The following is a 13,623-nucleotide window of genomic DNA, read 5'->3' on the forward strand; positions in this document are numbered from 1 at the left end:
AATGGCCCCCGGGCCGCACTTTGGACATTCCTGTCCAAACGGAATAAGTGGTAGAAAATGGATTGGCCTGGGAATGCCTCAAGATCCCCCGGGAGGAGCTGGACGCAGTGGCTGGGGAGAGGGAAGTCTGGACTTGCCTGCTTAGGCTGCTGCCCCCGCGACCCGACCTGGGATAAGCGGAAGAAGATGGATGGATGGAGTATGAATGTTGTCCGTCTATCTGTGTTGGCCCTGCGATGAGGTGGAAACTTGTCCGGTGTGTAACCCGCCTTCCGCCTGAATGCAGCTGAAATAGGCTCCGGCAGTAGATAATACACTCTTGGTGTGGCGAAATTATTCTCTGCATTTGACCCATCACCCTTGATCACCTCCTTGAATGTGAGGGGAGCAGTGGGCAACAACGGTGCCGCGCCCGGCATTCATTTTTGGTGATTCCCGGGCACGGCACAACATTGGTACTTTAACTTTAAAATGGATGAATTTACACAACATGTCAACTTCACTTGTTTTGGGTTTTGTAGCTTAACAATGTAATCATTCGTGATGGCAAATAAATAAATGATATTCCATTGCTTTAGTGTCTGACATTGAACCTGTTGCACACAACATTTTTCAGACATCCTTCCACTTTGTCCTCATATAGCAGCGACACCCTCCACCCCCACCCCGCCAGCTGCAGCGACTCTAAGCCGGGTTAAGCTGCTCTCACAGCGGCCAGCACCAGCACGAAGGTCCGTCACAGCCCCGGCGGCGGCACTTCAATCTTTTTAACTCCACAGCATGACACACGCCAATTCCACGCGTCCCTTCTAAATGACCCACACTTTACACTTGACGTTTCCTCTCCCATTACACAAGAGTGTGAAGCAGAATGGACACAAAGCGAGACAAAGAAGAAGGTAAGTTGGCCGCCTGGTTTGTTGATGCCCGCCATGCTAGCGGCGTGCTAGCCTTCCTGGCTAGCAGTAATAGTAGCAGCCGAGGCTCCTAATGCTGCCTTTGTTACATAACATTTCCGCCAGAGAAGCAATTACCATCATTTTTTATTATTATTAAATAACCCTCCCACTTTAGTCCGGGTGAGTCAGACTCTCCGAAGCACGCAGCTGTTATGTCGCCATGACGCCGTATGCTAACATTTAATGACCGCTTGTCATTCAACTCTGCCCAACGGTTTGTTCGATAAACATTAATATTCAAACATGTTTCAATTGGAATTTAAAGTTTGGGAAAAGCGGGATTTTTGGGGGAGAATTATTATGGGCATGAATGTCCTGAGATAGGCTCAAGCATCCCCCGCAACCCCGACAGGGAAAGCGGTAGAAAGAAATGGATGGATGTCCCGAATGAGCTGAATTGGTTGGTGTTAGAATTGTCTAAATTGGGCAAGAAATGTTGAAGTAGTAAATGGTATTATGATTTCTGTTTTGTCTAGTGTGTGCCATGATTTAATTTCTATTTTCCATCCATCCATCTATCTTCTTCCGTATATCCGAGGTTGGGTAACGGGGGCAGCAACCTAAGCAGGGAAGCCCAGACTTTCCTCTCCCCGGCCACTTAGTCCAGCTCTTCCCGGGGGATCCCGGGATGTTCCCAGGCCAGCCGGGGGACATAGTGTTCCCAACGGGACATAGTCTTCCCAACGGGACGGCGTGACGCAGTGGAAGAGTGGCCGTGCGCAACCCGAGGGTCCCTGGTTCAATCCCCACATAGTACCAACCTCGTCACGTCCATTGTGCCCTTAGGGGGGGTTGCCCACATATGATGGTCCTCTCCAAGGTTCTCATAGTCATCATTGTCACTGGCGTCCCACTGGGTGTGAGTTTTCCTTGCTCTTATGTGGGTTCTTCCGAGGATGTCGTAGACGTAGTGTTTTGTGCAGTCCTTTTGGACATTTGTGATTTGGGGCTATATAAATAAACATTGATTGATTGATTGATTGATTGACTTCACCCTTGCTCCTGATGGGTGCTGGTTAGCGCCTTGCATGGCAGCTCCCTCCATCAGTGTGTGAATGTGTGTGTGAATGGGTAAATGTGGAAGTAGTGTCAAAGCGCTTTGAGTACCTTGAAGGTAGAAAAGCGCTATACAAGTACAACCCATTTTTTTATCATTTAACATGTCGTGGGTCTTCCCCGTGGCCTACCGTTTCTATTTAGATTTTTTATTATATATTATATCTTTTTATTTTTATACTTTGAAATTTTAACAAATAAATGATAAATGATAAATGGGTTGTACTTGTATAGCGCTTTTCTACCTTCAAGGTACTCAAAGCGCTTTGACACTACTTCCACATTTACCCATTCACACACTGATGGAGGGAGCTGCCATGCATGGCGCCAACCAGCACCCATCAGGAGCAAGGGTGAAATGTCTTGCACAGGACACAACGGACGTAACGAGTTTGGTACTAGGTGGGATTTGAACCAGGGACCCTCGGGTTGCGCACGGCCACTCTCCCACTGCAGCACGCCGTCCCCAAATGTAAAGTGCGTTACAAATTCATTATTATTATTATTAGGGAATATCTGGAAAAAAAATTTAACTTGAAAAAAGGGTAGTTTGAATTTTCAGAATGGTGGAATGTGGGAAGTGTGGAAGTTTGAAAAATGGCCAATTCATTATGAAATGGGGAAAATGCAAAAAAGAAAAAAGGAATTATGGGAAATCCGGGATATTTTTAGAAGTGTTGAAGTAGAGCACACAATTCCTGAAAAGGCTGAATATTTTGAATTTGGAACAGTTGGAATCAGATGAAACATGTAAAAGTTGTGGAACTTTGAAGAATGTCCCATTCGTTTCAATGGGAACTTCGCTGAGATAGGCTCCAGCATCCCCGGTAGCGCTAGAAATGAATGGATGTCCTGAATGAGATTAATTGTTTGGTGTTAGAATTGTTTGAATCGGGCAAGAAATTTGGAAGTAGTAAATGGTACTAGAGAATTTCGGGAAAATCTGGAAGTTTGGCTCTGCGATGAGGTAGCGACTTTTCTAGGGTGTACACCACCTTCCGCTCGATTGTAGCTGAGATAGGCACCAGCGCCCCCCGCAACCCCAAAGGGAATAAGCGGTAGAAATGGATGGATGGATGTTCAGTGGTTGTGATTATAATGGTGGTTGGTGAGTATTCAACTGCAGCATGTGTGCATAGTTAGAGAAATTCTGCCTTAAAGGAGGCTATTCCTAATATGAACTTCATTACACGTTCGCTTAACACACAGGTGTCAAACTCAAGGCCCAGGGGCCAGATGTGGCCCGCCACATATTTTTATATGGCCCGCAAAATGGTAATAATATAGAAATGGTAATAATAAAGAATATTTTCTTACTAAATATTTGTTGTTTTCATTTTGACATTCAAAAGCTACATGAACTGCATGCTTATCTCTATATACATATATTTTAAAATGTAATATCTAATATTCCAACAAAATATTATATTTAAAAAAAATAAAAAGAAGCACTTGAATATCAGCTTGACTTATGATTTCAAAGCAAGTTATCAAATTGTGCACTGTAAAAATCACAATAGACTTTATGGTAAAATTTTGGCAACTGACCTGCCAGTTTTTTGTTGTTTTTTTTAAATAAAAAAACGACAACTTTGATACTGCTTGTATTTACAGTAATACACTATAAAATCACCAACTGTAAATTTTACTGTAAAAGAGTGGTACAGCAGTTGGGAGAGTGGCTGTGCAGCAACCTGAGGGTTCCTGGTTCAATGCCCGCCTTTTACCATCCTAGTCACGTCTGTTGTGACCTTGAGCAAGACACTTCACCCTTGCTCCTGATTGGTCCTGGTTAGCGCCTTGCATGGCAGCTCCCGCCATCAGTGTGTGAATGTGTGTGTGTGAATGGGTGAATGTGGAAATAGTGTCCAAGCGCTTTGAGTTATACAAGTATAACCCATTTCCATTCCATTTACAACTTCCGCACAATTATTCCAGCAAAAGTCACTTTTTAGACTCTAATTCAACCCATATTTCTTTTTAGTAATATTCCGTAAAAAAAACCCACTGCAAATGTTACGATAAAATTGTTTTTTTTTACACTAAAATGTATTTTGATTTTTTAAGCAAACGTAAAAAAAAGCGAATAATTAAATGCTATGTCATGAGCCGAATCCTATAGTTTTTTAAAACCATATACTTACAAGTGACCCTCTGAGGGCAGACAAACAACTGCGATGTGGCCCTCAATGAAAACAGGTTTGACACCCCCGTCTTAACACATCACAGTCAGTGAACCCGCAATAACTAACTTTTCTGCCCAATGATATAATCCTGCCCACTCAATGGGCACAAATGTGGTATTTCGGGATGATTGCATGAATTATCCACTCGTTTTCTTATGCATTTCAGTGGACACTCCATGCTTGGAGCGTTCTCTTCCTGCAGTGCTGACTCACAGATCATGTGGCTGTGTGCGTCTGTGTGTGTGTGCGTGTGTGTGTGTGTGTTGCCTTGCTGCAGTCTCATACAGTACAACATTTGCTTCTCTCAGATGCAGAGGTTGACAAGATAACCGCCGGACTGCTCAAGTCGCACTCGGGGGAGTTCGATTTGGAGTCCATTCTGTTTCTCAAATTTAGGGGTCTGGGTAAGGTCAGACTGGAGTTATTCTCATGTTTTCTCGTTGTTAACCAGTTGATGCGTGTCTCCACAGGAATACACGATCTCGGATGTATAGGCGAGTGTATGAGTTTGGAGAGACTGGACCTCTCTGGGAATAATATTGTCAATTTAGCTCCTCTGTCGGCCCTACGGCTGCTTTCTGTCCTCAATTTGTCCGCCAACAGGATTTCCAATTTAGGTAAGTATTAAGGAGTAATTAAGGTTTCAGCTTGAGTTTTTGTGCGTGCAATGGAACCGCAAAGGCTGTGACGACTGTTGCAAAAACCGCCGACATGTGTGACCTCGTATGTAGAGTGAGACTTTCGCAGATATTGTGAGATGTTTTATCTCATAGGAGTTCAGTTCAGCCAGCATCAAAAGATTACCCTATTCGCCGGACTATAAGGCGCATTTAAAATCTTATAAGTCTTATAAGCCGGTGCGCCTTAAGTACGGAGTAATTCTGGTTGTACTTGCCGACCTTGAAGCTATTTTATTTGGTACATGGTGTAATGATAAGTGTGAACAGTAGATGGCAGTCAAATATAAGAAATAGTGTAGTCTTCAATATAATAGCAGTCACACACAAGAGATACGTGTACACTGCAATATGACTAAAGTAAACAACACCAACATTTTATATGTTCCATTGAAAATATAGAACATTACACACGGCGTCCAAAAAATTATCAAAAATGTTTTAGTACAACTTTGGTATTTGGTAAGCTATGAAGCCGCACCGCCGGATGGATTGTACTGTGCTTCAACATAGAGTATTATTATGGTGTGTGTATAAGGTTAGACATATTATCTGACGTTTTGTTTCCCAATATTATGCAAAAGCAACTTTTCTTACCTTCTGGTACCTGCTGATCTGTATTTGGGATCTGCATAAGTCCTGAAAATTTGTACACATCCGCCTTTGTAGTCCGTGATGACGACGTAGTCGATAAGCTTCTTCTTTTTCTCTTCTTGTTATGGGACATTTATCCTCCGTTATTGTCATTTCTAATATAAAGTAGTGTAAAGTTCTTACTTATGTCTGTCAGTAAACTCGCCATGAAAGCACTAAAATATACCGGTGTAGTGAGCATACATTATTACCCAAGGAACTTTAGTTATTATCAGACTTTTTGTCACTGGACCCATTTCCGGCCTTGTTGTTTCACAAGTGATCCACGGATGACGAGATGCTGCTTGGTTATTGATTGAAGTAAAGTTTGAATGTCATTAAAAGAGTTAGGGCCATCTTTTGACACTTCTTCCACTCCCGTCCTTGCACGCTACACCGCTACAACAAAGATGACGGGGAGAAGACACTGTCGAAGGTGAGCCACGTAAATAAGACCCACCCACAAAACGGCGCATCCTGAAGCGACTGTCAGAAAGCGACTTGAGGAAGATCTGTAAAAAAAACATCTGTGCAATATTTTGACCAAAGAACCACCATTACATGTTATGTAGACCACAAGGAAGTCTTACATTTAGGAAAAAAATAAATAAATATATGAATATATATATATATATATATATATATATATATATATATGTATGACTCCCGTAATGCGCCCTATAATCCGGAGCGCCAAAATACGATATTCTGTAGTGAAATTTGCCAGTGAGCACACCAGGTGATGTCTCGTCACTCATCTTTGCACTGACTTATACACTGACCTGATAACTGACCGTTACACCAGTGTTTTTCAACCACTGTGCCAGATAGTCTGGTGTGCTGTGGGAGATTATGTAATTTCACCAAATTGGGTTAAAAATATTTTTTGCAAACCAGTAATTATAATCTGCAAATAATGTGCCGTTGTTTAGTGTCTGTGCTGTCTAGAGCTCAGCAGAGTAACCGTGTAATACTCTTCAATATCAGTAGGTGGCAGCAGGTAGCTAATTGCTTTGTAGATGTCTGGAACAAGGTTTGTCGTGATTACAATATGCGGGAGGCAGCGTGCAGGTAAAAAGCTATCTAACACTTAAACCAAAAATAAACAAATGGCGAGTGCCGCTAAGAAATGGCATTGAAGCTTAGGGATGGCTATGCAAAACAAAGTTAAAACCTAACTCACTGCAAAGTAAACAAAAACAGAATGCTGGATGACAGCAAAGACTTACAGCGCGTGGAGTAGACGGCGTCCATAAAGTAAATCCGTACATGACATAACAATCAACAATGCGCCCACAAAGAAGGATAGCGTCTGCACAACTCAAATAGCCTTGATTGCCAAAACAAAGCAGGTGCGGGGAATAGCGTTCAAGCAAGACATGAAACTGCTACAGGAAAATACCAACACAACAGGAAAATCCATTGAAAAGAACTACAACACAACTCAGGAAAATGTAAAAAAAAAGACTCAAAATAAGTCACAGCATGATGTGACAGGTCGTGACTGTACACCTACTTTGAGACAAGAGCCATAGTGAAGCATGCTTGGTTATGGTTTCAATTCATATCCAACAATTGCAAAAAAAACCCTACTTTTTATTGTCAAAATCAGCTACTGAGTTTTATTTTTCAATTATTTCTGCTGGTGGTGTGCCTCAGTATTTTTTTCAATGAATAAAATGTGCCTTGGCTCAGAAAAGGTTGAAAAACACTGCGTTAGACAACTCGTGTCGCGTTTTTGGTAAACATTCGCAGTTAAGCTAAAGGATCATGTGCAGTCAAAATAAATTGTTTGAATAATCTGCGTAAATATATGATTAATGCGATTATTTTTTGTGAACATCAGTGAACTTGTTGGTTTTGACAACCTTACTTAAAACATAACTTGTACACTCTGGAATTTAGGTAATTAAGTCTCAGTTTTTATTAGAGATGTCAGGCCGATGTAATATCGGATATTATCGGTATCTGTTTCAAAAAGTAAAATTAATGACTTTTGAAAACGCCGCTGTACGGAGTAGTACATATCCGGTAAAACAAGGACGTAGGGGGAAGTACAGAGCAGTTGCGTCTCCCCTCTCCTATTTCTCACACACAACTCAGGAGTTGACTGCAGCATGAGAGGTTTACTGGCGACGCTTAATGACCTTATCAAACCGCCGCGAGTGGGGCACAACAACAACAAGAGTGTTTTGTTGCTGGTGCTGTAGCCGTGGCTAACAAGCCAGCTCGCTCGGTGACTGACTAACGACACCATGTCTATGGTTTGGGATTATTTTAAAGTTTGTCTGACGGATAAAAAACTGGCAAATTGCAATGACTGCAAAAAGTTGGTTATGCGAGGAGGAACCAAGACTTCTTCCTTTAATACGAGCAAGTTGATCTTCCACCTCTTCAAGAGTCATAAGGAGATACACAATGAATACAAGTGGACAATGGATGAAAAAAAAAAACACTGAAAAAAGTAGTACCACACAGTTGTCGCTTATAGACTCCGCGGAGAAAAACCAAATATACAACAAAAAAACATTACAGGGCGAAAGCCCACGGTGTGGTCAGGGACAACGCACGCAGTATGGCAAAAGCTACGGTGGAGTTTGGTGTGGATAGTCTGCCCTGCATGGCGCACACTTTGCAGCTTGCAGTGAACGGAGCTGCCCTGTCTCAACGCAGCATTTCAGAAGCTCTGGCTGACTGCTGGGCCACTTCAAGCACTTACCACCAGCTTGCAGAACATTTGTGTTACTCATACAAACACGTTAGAGCGGAGCAGATTGAGCCCAGTTTTTTAATTTCCTGTTATACAGTATGCCAGGCAGTCTTGCACTAAAGGAGGACTATGTTATTGTTTACTTTATTACTCTAGTATACTCTGGACTGAAGCTGTGTGCCTACATTGTTTTGGTAGCTGTTGTTTTGAGGCATGTTTTAAAAAAATAAAATATAATAATGCACTTTGTGAAAGTCAAAGTATAGTATTTCCCATAGTTGTAGTGGGTGTTAGGATTATCAAATTCCAAGCTGCTGTTTTGAGGCATGTTAAAAAAAAAATAAGGCCCTTGTGACTTCAATAATAAATATGGCAGTGCCATGTTGGCACATTTTTTCCATAACTTGAGTTGATTTATTTTGGAAAACTTTGTTACATTGTTTAATGCATCCAGCGGGGCATCACAACAAAATTAGATATAATAATGTGTTCATTCCATGACCACATATATCGGTATCTGTTGATATCGCAATCGGTAATTAAGAGTTGGACAATATCGGACTATCGGATATCAGCAAAAAAACCATTATCGGACATCTCTAGTTATTATTAATAATGAGAAAATATGTTTTAAAATCCAAACCACGGTCCTGGTTCAGATTACGTTCAACCTTTTTTAGAGTTTCCACTGTAATCTGACGACCGGTCATGTTGTGTCCCCAGAGCCGCTGCACAGTTGTGAAAATCTACAGAGTTTAAACCTGGCGGGTAATATCATCTCCAGGTATGACATCGGGGTCGTGATTACACTACACCTTTTTTTACGCTCTACTTTGATCATGTAAAATAACTCCGATCTTGTTCTTCGACAGTATCGAGAGCCTTCTCTGCCTTCAGTCTCTAAGAAAGCTCGAAAGTATCCGCCTCAACGACAACACGTATAATTATTCTAATCCAGGTAAATTCAAATGAGTGAGAAAATGTCAAATTATCACGGCAACTCAAATGATATTCTGATTTAGTGTGCAGGAACGTATCGTACAGGGCCATAGTCCTTGAGATGTTCCCCAACATCAAGGTGCTAGACGGTAAGCTCTTTTTATATACACTACCTGTACTTATCAGTGACGTGCGGTGAACTAAACACCAGGTGAGGCATACATACTTTTTTTTCTTTTTTTACTTAAATTCATATGTGCAGCTCTAGTCATTGTTGATTTAGGTTGCACATTTGAGTAATAGGAAAAAAAGGGAGTTATTCGCTTTCATAAAAACTTTATAATTATATTATGATATGATAAATGGGTCCAAAAAGTATTTGATAAAGTTGTTATTAAATACTTTTTGGTCCCATTTGCTTTTAACAAAATAAATCAAGTATTGTGAGTGTATATTACCTTTCTGTGTTTGTATCTGAAGCAGCAATAGCTATCCTCCATGAAAACGTACTTTGTATGATCGCATTCATTTTGTCTTAAAATCCAGTTTAGAGAAGTATTTCATCTTGGATACAGTATATAATCCTCGATATTGGCAGAAAGATTCATTTAATTCAATTTCATTCTAAGAAATAAAAAAATATTTTTGCATCTGACAAAATACACCCACAAACACTGGCTTACTCTAATAAAAATACCATTTTTGTTATAAATACAGTTAAAAAAAGAAAGAAAGAAAAGAAAAAAATGCTGGCTTCCGCTGGAGAGACCTGTGTCTGATAGCTTGAGCGCCCCCACTTCTCTCAGTGTGGCGAGTCAGAGTATTGGTGAGACATTGAACTGCAAGTTGACAATGTATCGCCCCCTACCTTGAGGCAGAGGTACTTGCTGCCTCATGACCTTTGTTTGACCATTGTTTTCATCAGGGAACATGGAATTTCAGCGATTTTGACCATGAAAATTATCAAAATATACAGGAACCACACCAAAATCACATAGAAAGCATGAACCAAAAGAGAAATATTAAAACTTATTTTATTACTTCGTTTTGGAACATTTCATGGTTAAGCCACATGGTGGCAGGTGAGGCAGTGCCTCACTTGCCTTGCCTGACAGCACGTCACTTGTACTTTTTGTGTTGCGGCGGCTCTTTTAAATTTGACATGTTTTTACTTTTAAATGCAAGGGGAGAGAGTGGTTGGACGGGGAAGTGACCTATACCAGCTATGCAAAGACATCGACGACACTATTAAAGGTACGACTCTCACCCAGTAAACCAACAGCAGGTCACGTTGTCTGTTAAAGCCGATTTTTTTTTTTTTTCAAGCTGGTCAGTACAAGAACGGGCAACTTGTTGAACATCACGACTGCAAGCCATGGGTGGAGGATACTTATTGGGAAATAAAAAGGTCGAACAATGCCATTATAGAAGAATCCTACAAGCAGTTTAATGGTAAGAGTTTTTGGTTTTTGATTTTATAATTCTGTGTACTGTTGTCACTACTGTTCCATAACTCTTCCTGTTCTTTTTGATGGGAAGTCCCAAAGGACAGTTGACATGTGACTTACCTAACAAAGACTGAAAATAATCCATCAAGTGATGGATTCACTCACTTCTTAGCAAATTCATGCACATAATTAACCCCTTAAGGCCCAAGCTGTTTGTTTACATGCTCTATTTTTTATTTTTCCTTGCTATTTGAGCTTATTGGACCCTAATTAGAATAAAAACTAAGAATAATGTTTTGATATGATGTACTTAGTCCATAAGTACACAAACGTGTACTTAATTGACATGCTAATTCTTATTTTTACACTTTTTTTCCCCAAATTGTATGTCATACTCTTCTGACACCACTAGATGGCAGTATAAGTGTCCACATAAGTGGCCATAAGACCCCAATTCAGTAGTGTACACAATTTGGGAAATATGAGCTAAAAGGTGCTGTCCACGCATAGATAATAAATCAATATAAATGATATACATGAATGAGGGAGATGCCCTCCACTTGGTCAATTGAAAAATAGCTGGCCTGCAGAAAAAGTGTGGGCACCCCTGGCGTGAGCAGCGTGTCTTGATGCAATGTATCTCTCCTGTAGATGTTCTTCATGAATGCAGACTCCTAAACAACAGAGCTACTCACGTCATCACCCAGACCGAGAGGTCCATGAGCCTCAAGAAGCAGCCAAAGCAATATGCCATCTGAATGTGCAACGACCGGTTATTGAAAATAACCTAAACACTGTATGTGTAGGTTCTTTATTTTATAGATGGCTGAGTAAAGCCAAGCTAGAAATACATGCTCTTTATGGCATTGTTCTAATTCTGTAGGATACAAGCAAGCCTCAGAATGGATGTGAGATGTCTTTCCTTGCACACCGTTCATATTGTGCCATCGTAGCCTGCATTTTTTGCAGAAGCATACAGTTCAGTATACGCTGCTAGAAATGTCTAAATATTTAAAATAACTAAGAGCTTTTCCATTCTGCTGGATCATTATGGGAGCATCCCATTGCTGTACGCTTTCTATGTAAAATTAAGTTTTTTTTTCCCTGAGGATATGAATGAATGTTGAGCTGTTTATACTTGTTTTATACCATAAAGTTTATTGCATATGCAAATAATATGTGTGCAGCGTTTTATAATAGTGTTACATACCATAACAGTGTTTTTCAACCACTGTGAGATACAGTCTGGTGTGCCATGGGAGATGATTTAGTTTCACCTATTTGGGTGATTTATTAAAAATATTTTTTCCAAACCAGTAATAATAGTCTGCCAATTATATGTTGTTGTTGAGTGTCGGTTCTGCCTAGAGCTCGGCAAAGTAACTGTGTAATACTCTTCCATATCAGTAGGTGGCAGCCGGTAGCTAATAGCTTTGTAGATGTCGGAAACAGCGGGAGGCATTGTAAAGGTAAAAAGGTGTCTAATGCTTAAACCAAAAATAAACAAAAGGTGAGTGGCCCTGAGAAAAGGCATTGAAGCTTCGGGAAGGCTATGCGGAAGAAAACTAAAACTGATCTGGCTTCAAAGTAAACAAAAACAGAATGCTGGACGACAGTAAAGACTTACTGCGGAGCAAACACGGCGTCCACAAAGTACTTTTGAACATGACAATCAACAATGTGCCCACAAAGAAGGATAAAAACAACTGAAACCTTTTTGATCGCTAAAACAAAGTAGATGCGGGAAACATCGCTCAAAGGAAGACATGAAACTGCTACAGGAAAATACCAAAAATAGTGAAAAAGCCACCAAAATAGGAGCGCAAGACAAGAAGTAAATAACTACACCCAGGAAAACAGCAAAAAAAAAGTCCAAAAAGTCAGGGTGTGATGTGACAGGTGGTGACAGTCCACCTACTTTGAGAGAAGAGCTATAGTAATACATGCTTGGTTATGGTTTAAAGTCGTATCCAACAATTGTGACAACGACTTTTTACTGTCAACTGAGTTTTGTTTTTTAATTATTTCTGCTGGTGGTGTGCCTCCGGATTTTTTCAAAGCAAAAAATGTGCCTTGGCTCAAAAAAGGTTGAAAAACACTGCCATAACACACCATTGGAATGCTTGGTCTCGAACTGAGAAAACAAATATTGGCTGGCCTGTGGTGCCACCTGCTGGCTGTTGTCAGCTTTAAAAGCACAGTTAATTATCAGGCGTGCACATTTTTTTATGCACAATTTTGTAAAAATCTGCATCAACAACATATTGCTGCCTCGTTTGTATGCAGTGCAGTATCGTTGTAATTTTTTTGTTTGTTTAAAGGACAGTTTAAAGAGCAGTTAAAGTCACAGACATGTTATAAGTAGATGACTCGAGAAAATCGGCCGCCATCTTGAAGTGGTGATGAGCCTGTCAGCAGCCTAAACTGACATTTGACAGGTAGAAAACAAAGATGCTAAACTGACAGTTGACAGGTAGAAAACAAAGATGCTAAACTGACAGTTGACAGTTAGAAAACAAAGATTCTAAACTGACAGTTGACAGGTAAAAAAACAAAGATGCTACACTGACAGTTGACAGGTAGAAAACAAAGATGCTAAACTGACAGTTGACAGGTAGAAAACAAAGATGCTAAACTGACAGGTAAAACACAGAGATGCTAAACTGACAGGTGGAAAACAAAGATGCTAAACTGACAGTTGACTGGTAGAACACAAAGATGCTAAACTGACAGTTGACAGGTAGAAAACAAAGATGCTAAACTGACAGTTGACAGGTAGAAAACAAAGATGCTAAACTGACAGTTGACAGGTAAAAACAAAGATGCTAAACTGCCAGGTAGAAAACAAAGATGCTAAACTGACAGTTGACAGGTAGAAAACAAAGATGCTAAACTGACAGTTGACTGGTAGAAAACAAAGATGCTAAATTGACAGTTGACAGGTAGAAAACAAAGATGCTAAACTGACAGTTGACAGGTAGAAAACAAAGATGCTAAACTGACAGTTGACAGGTA

General features: G+C 40.5%; 1 protein-coding gene across 1 annotated transcript; it reads left to right on the forward strand.

Moving 5' to 3' along the window:
• The first annotated feature begins 652 nt into the window (after window positions 1-652).
• Window positions 653-11,784, forward strand: lrrc61 (leucine rich repeat containing 61). The gene is made up of 9 exons (XM_061916926.1): window positions 653-899; window positions 4,510-4,605; window positions 4,672-4,818; window positions 8,945-9,005; window positions 9,094-9,179; window positions 9,244-9,309; window positions 10,346-10,414; window positions 10,487-10,612; window positions 11,260-11,784. The coding sequence occupies exons 1-9, from the start codon at window positions 872-874 to the stop codon at window positions 11,364-11,366; spliced, it is 786 nt and encodes a 261-aa protein (XP_061772910.1). The 5' UTR covers window positions 653-871; the 3' UTR covers window positions 11,367-11,784.
• Window positions 11,785-13,623: the final 1,839 nt, after the last annotated feature.

This window comes from Nerophis ophidion, linkage group LG12 (genome assembly GCF_033978795.1).
Source record: "Nerophis ophidion isolate RoL-2023_Sa linkage group LG12, RoL_Noph_v1.0, whole genome shotgun sequence".
In the NCBI taxonomy this organism is placed as follows: Eukaryota; Metazoa; Chordata; class Actinopteri; order Syngnathiformes; family Syngnathidae; genus Nerophis; species Nerophis ophidion.

Excerpts from the sequence above, each read along its gene's own strand:
- lrrc61 (XM_061916926.1), top strand. The coding sequence starts at position 872 with ATGGACACAAAGCGAGACAAAGAAGAAG. Across the intron at positions 4,819-8,944 it reads CAACAGGATTTCCAATTTAG|AGCCGCTGCACAGTTGTGAA; the intron begins GTAAGTATTAAG and ends TTGTGTCCCCAG. Across the intron at positions 9,006-9,093 it reads GCGGGTAATATCATCTCCAG|TATCGAGAGCCTTCTCTGCC; the intron begins GTATGACATCGG and ends GTTCTTCGACAG.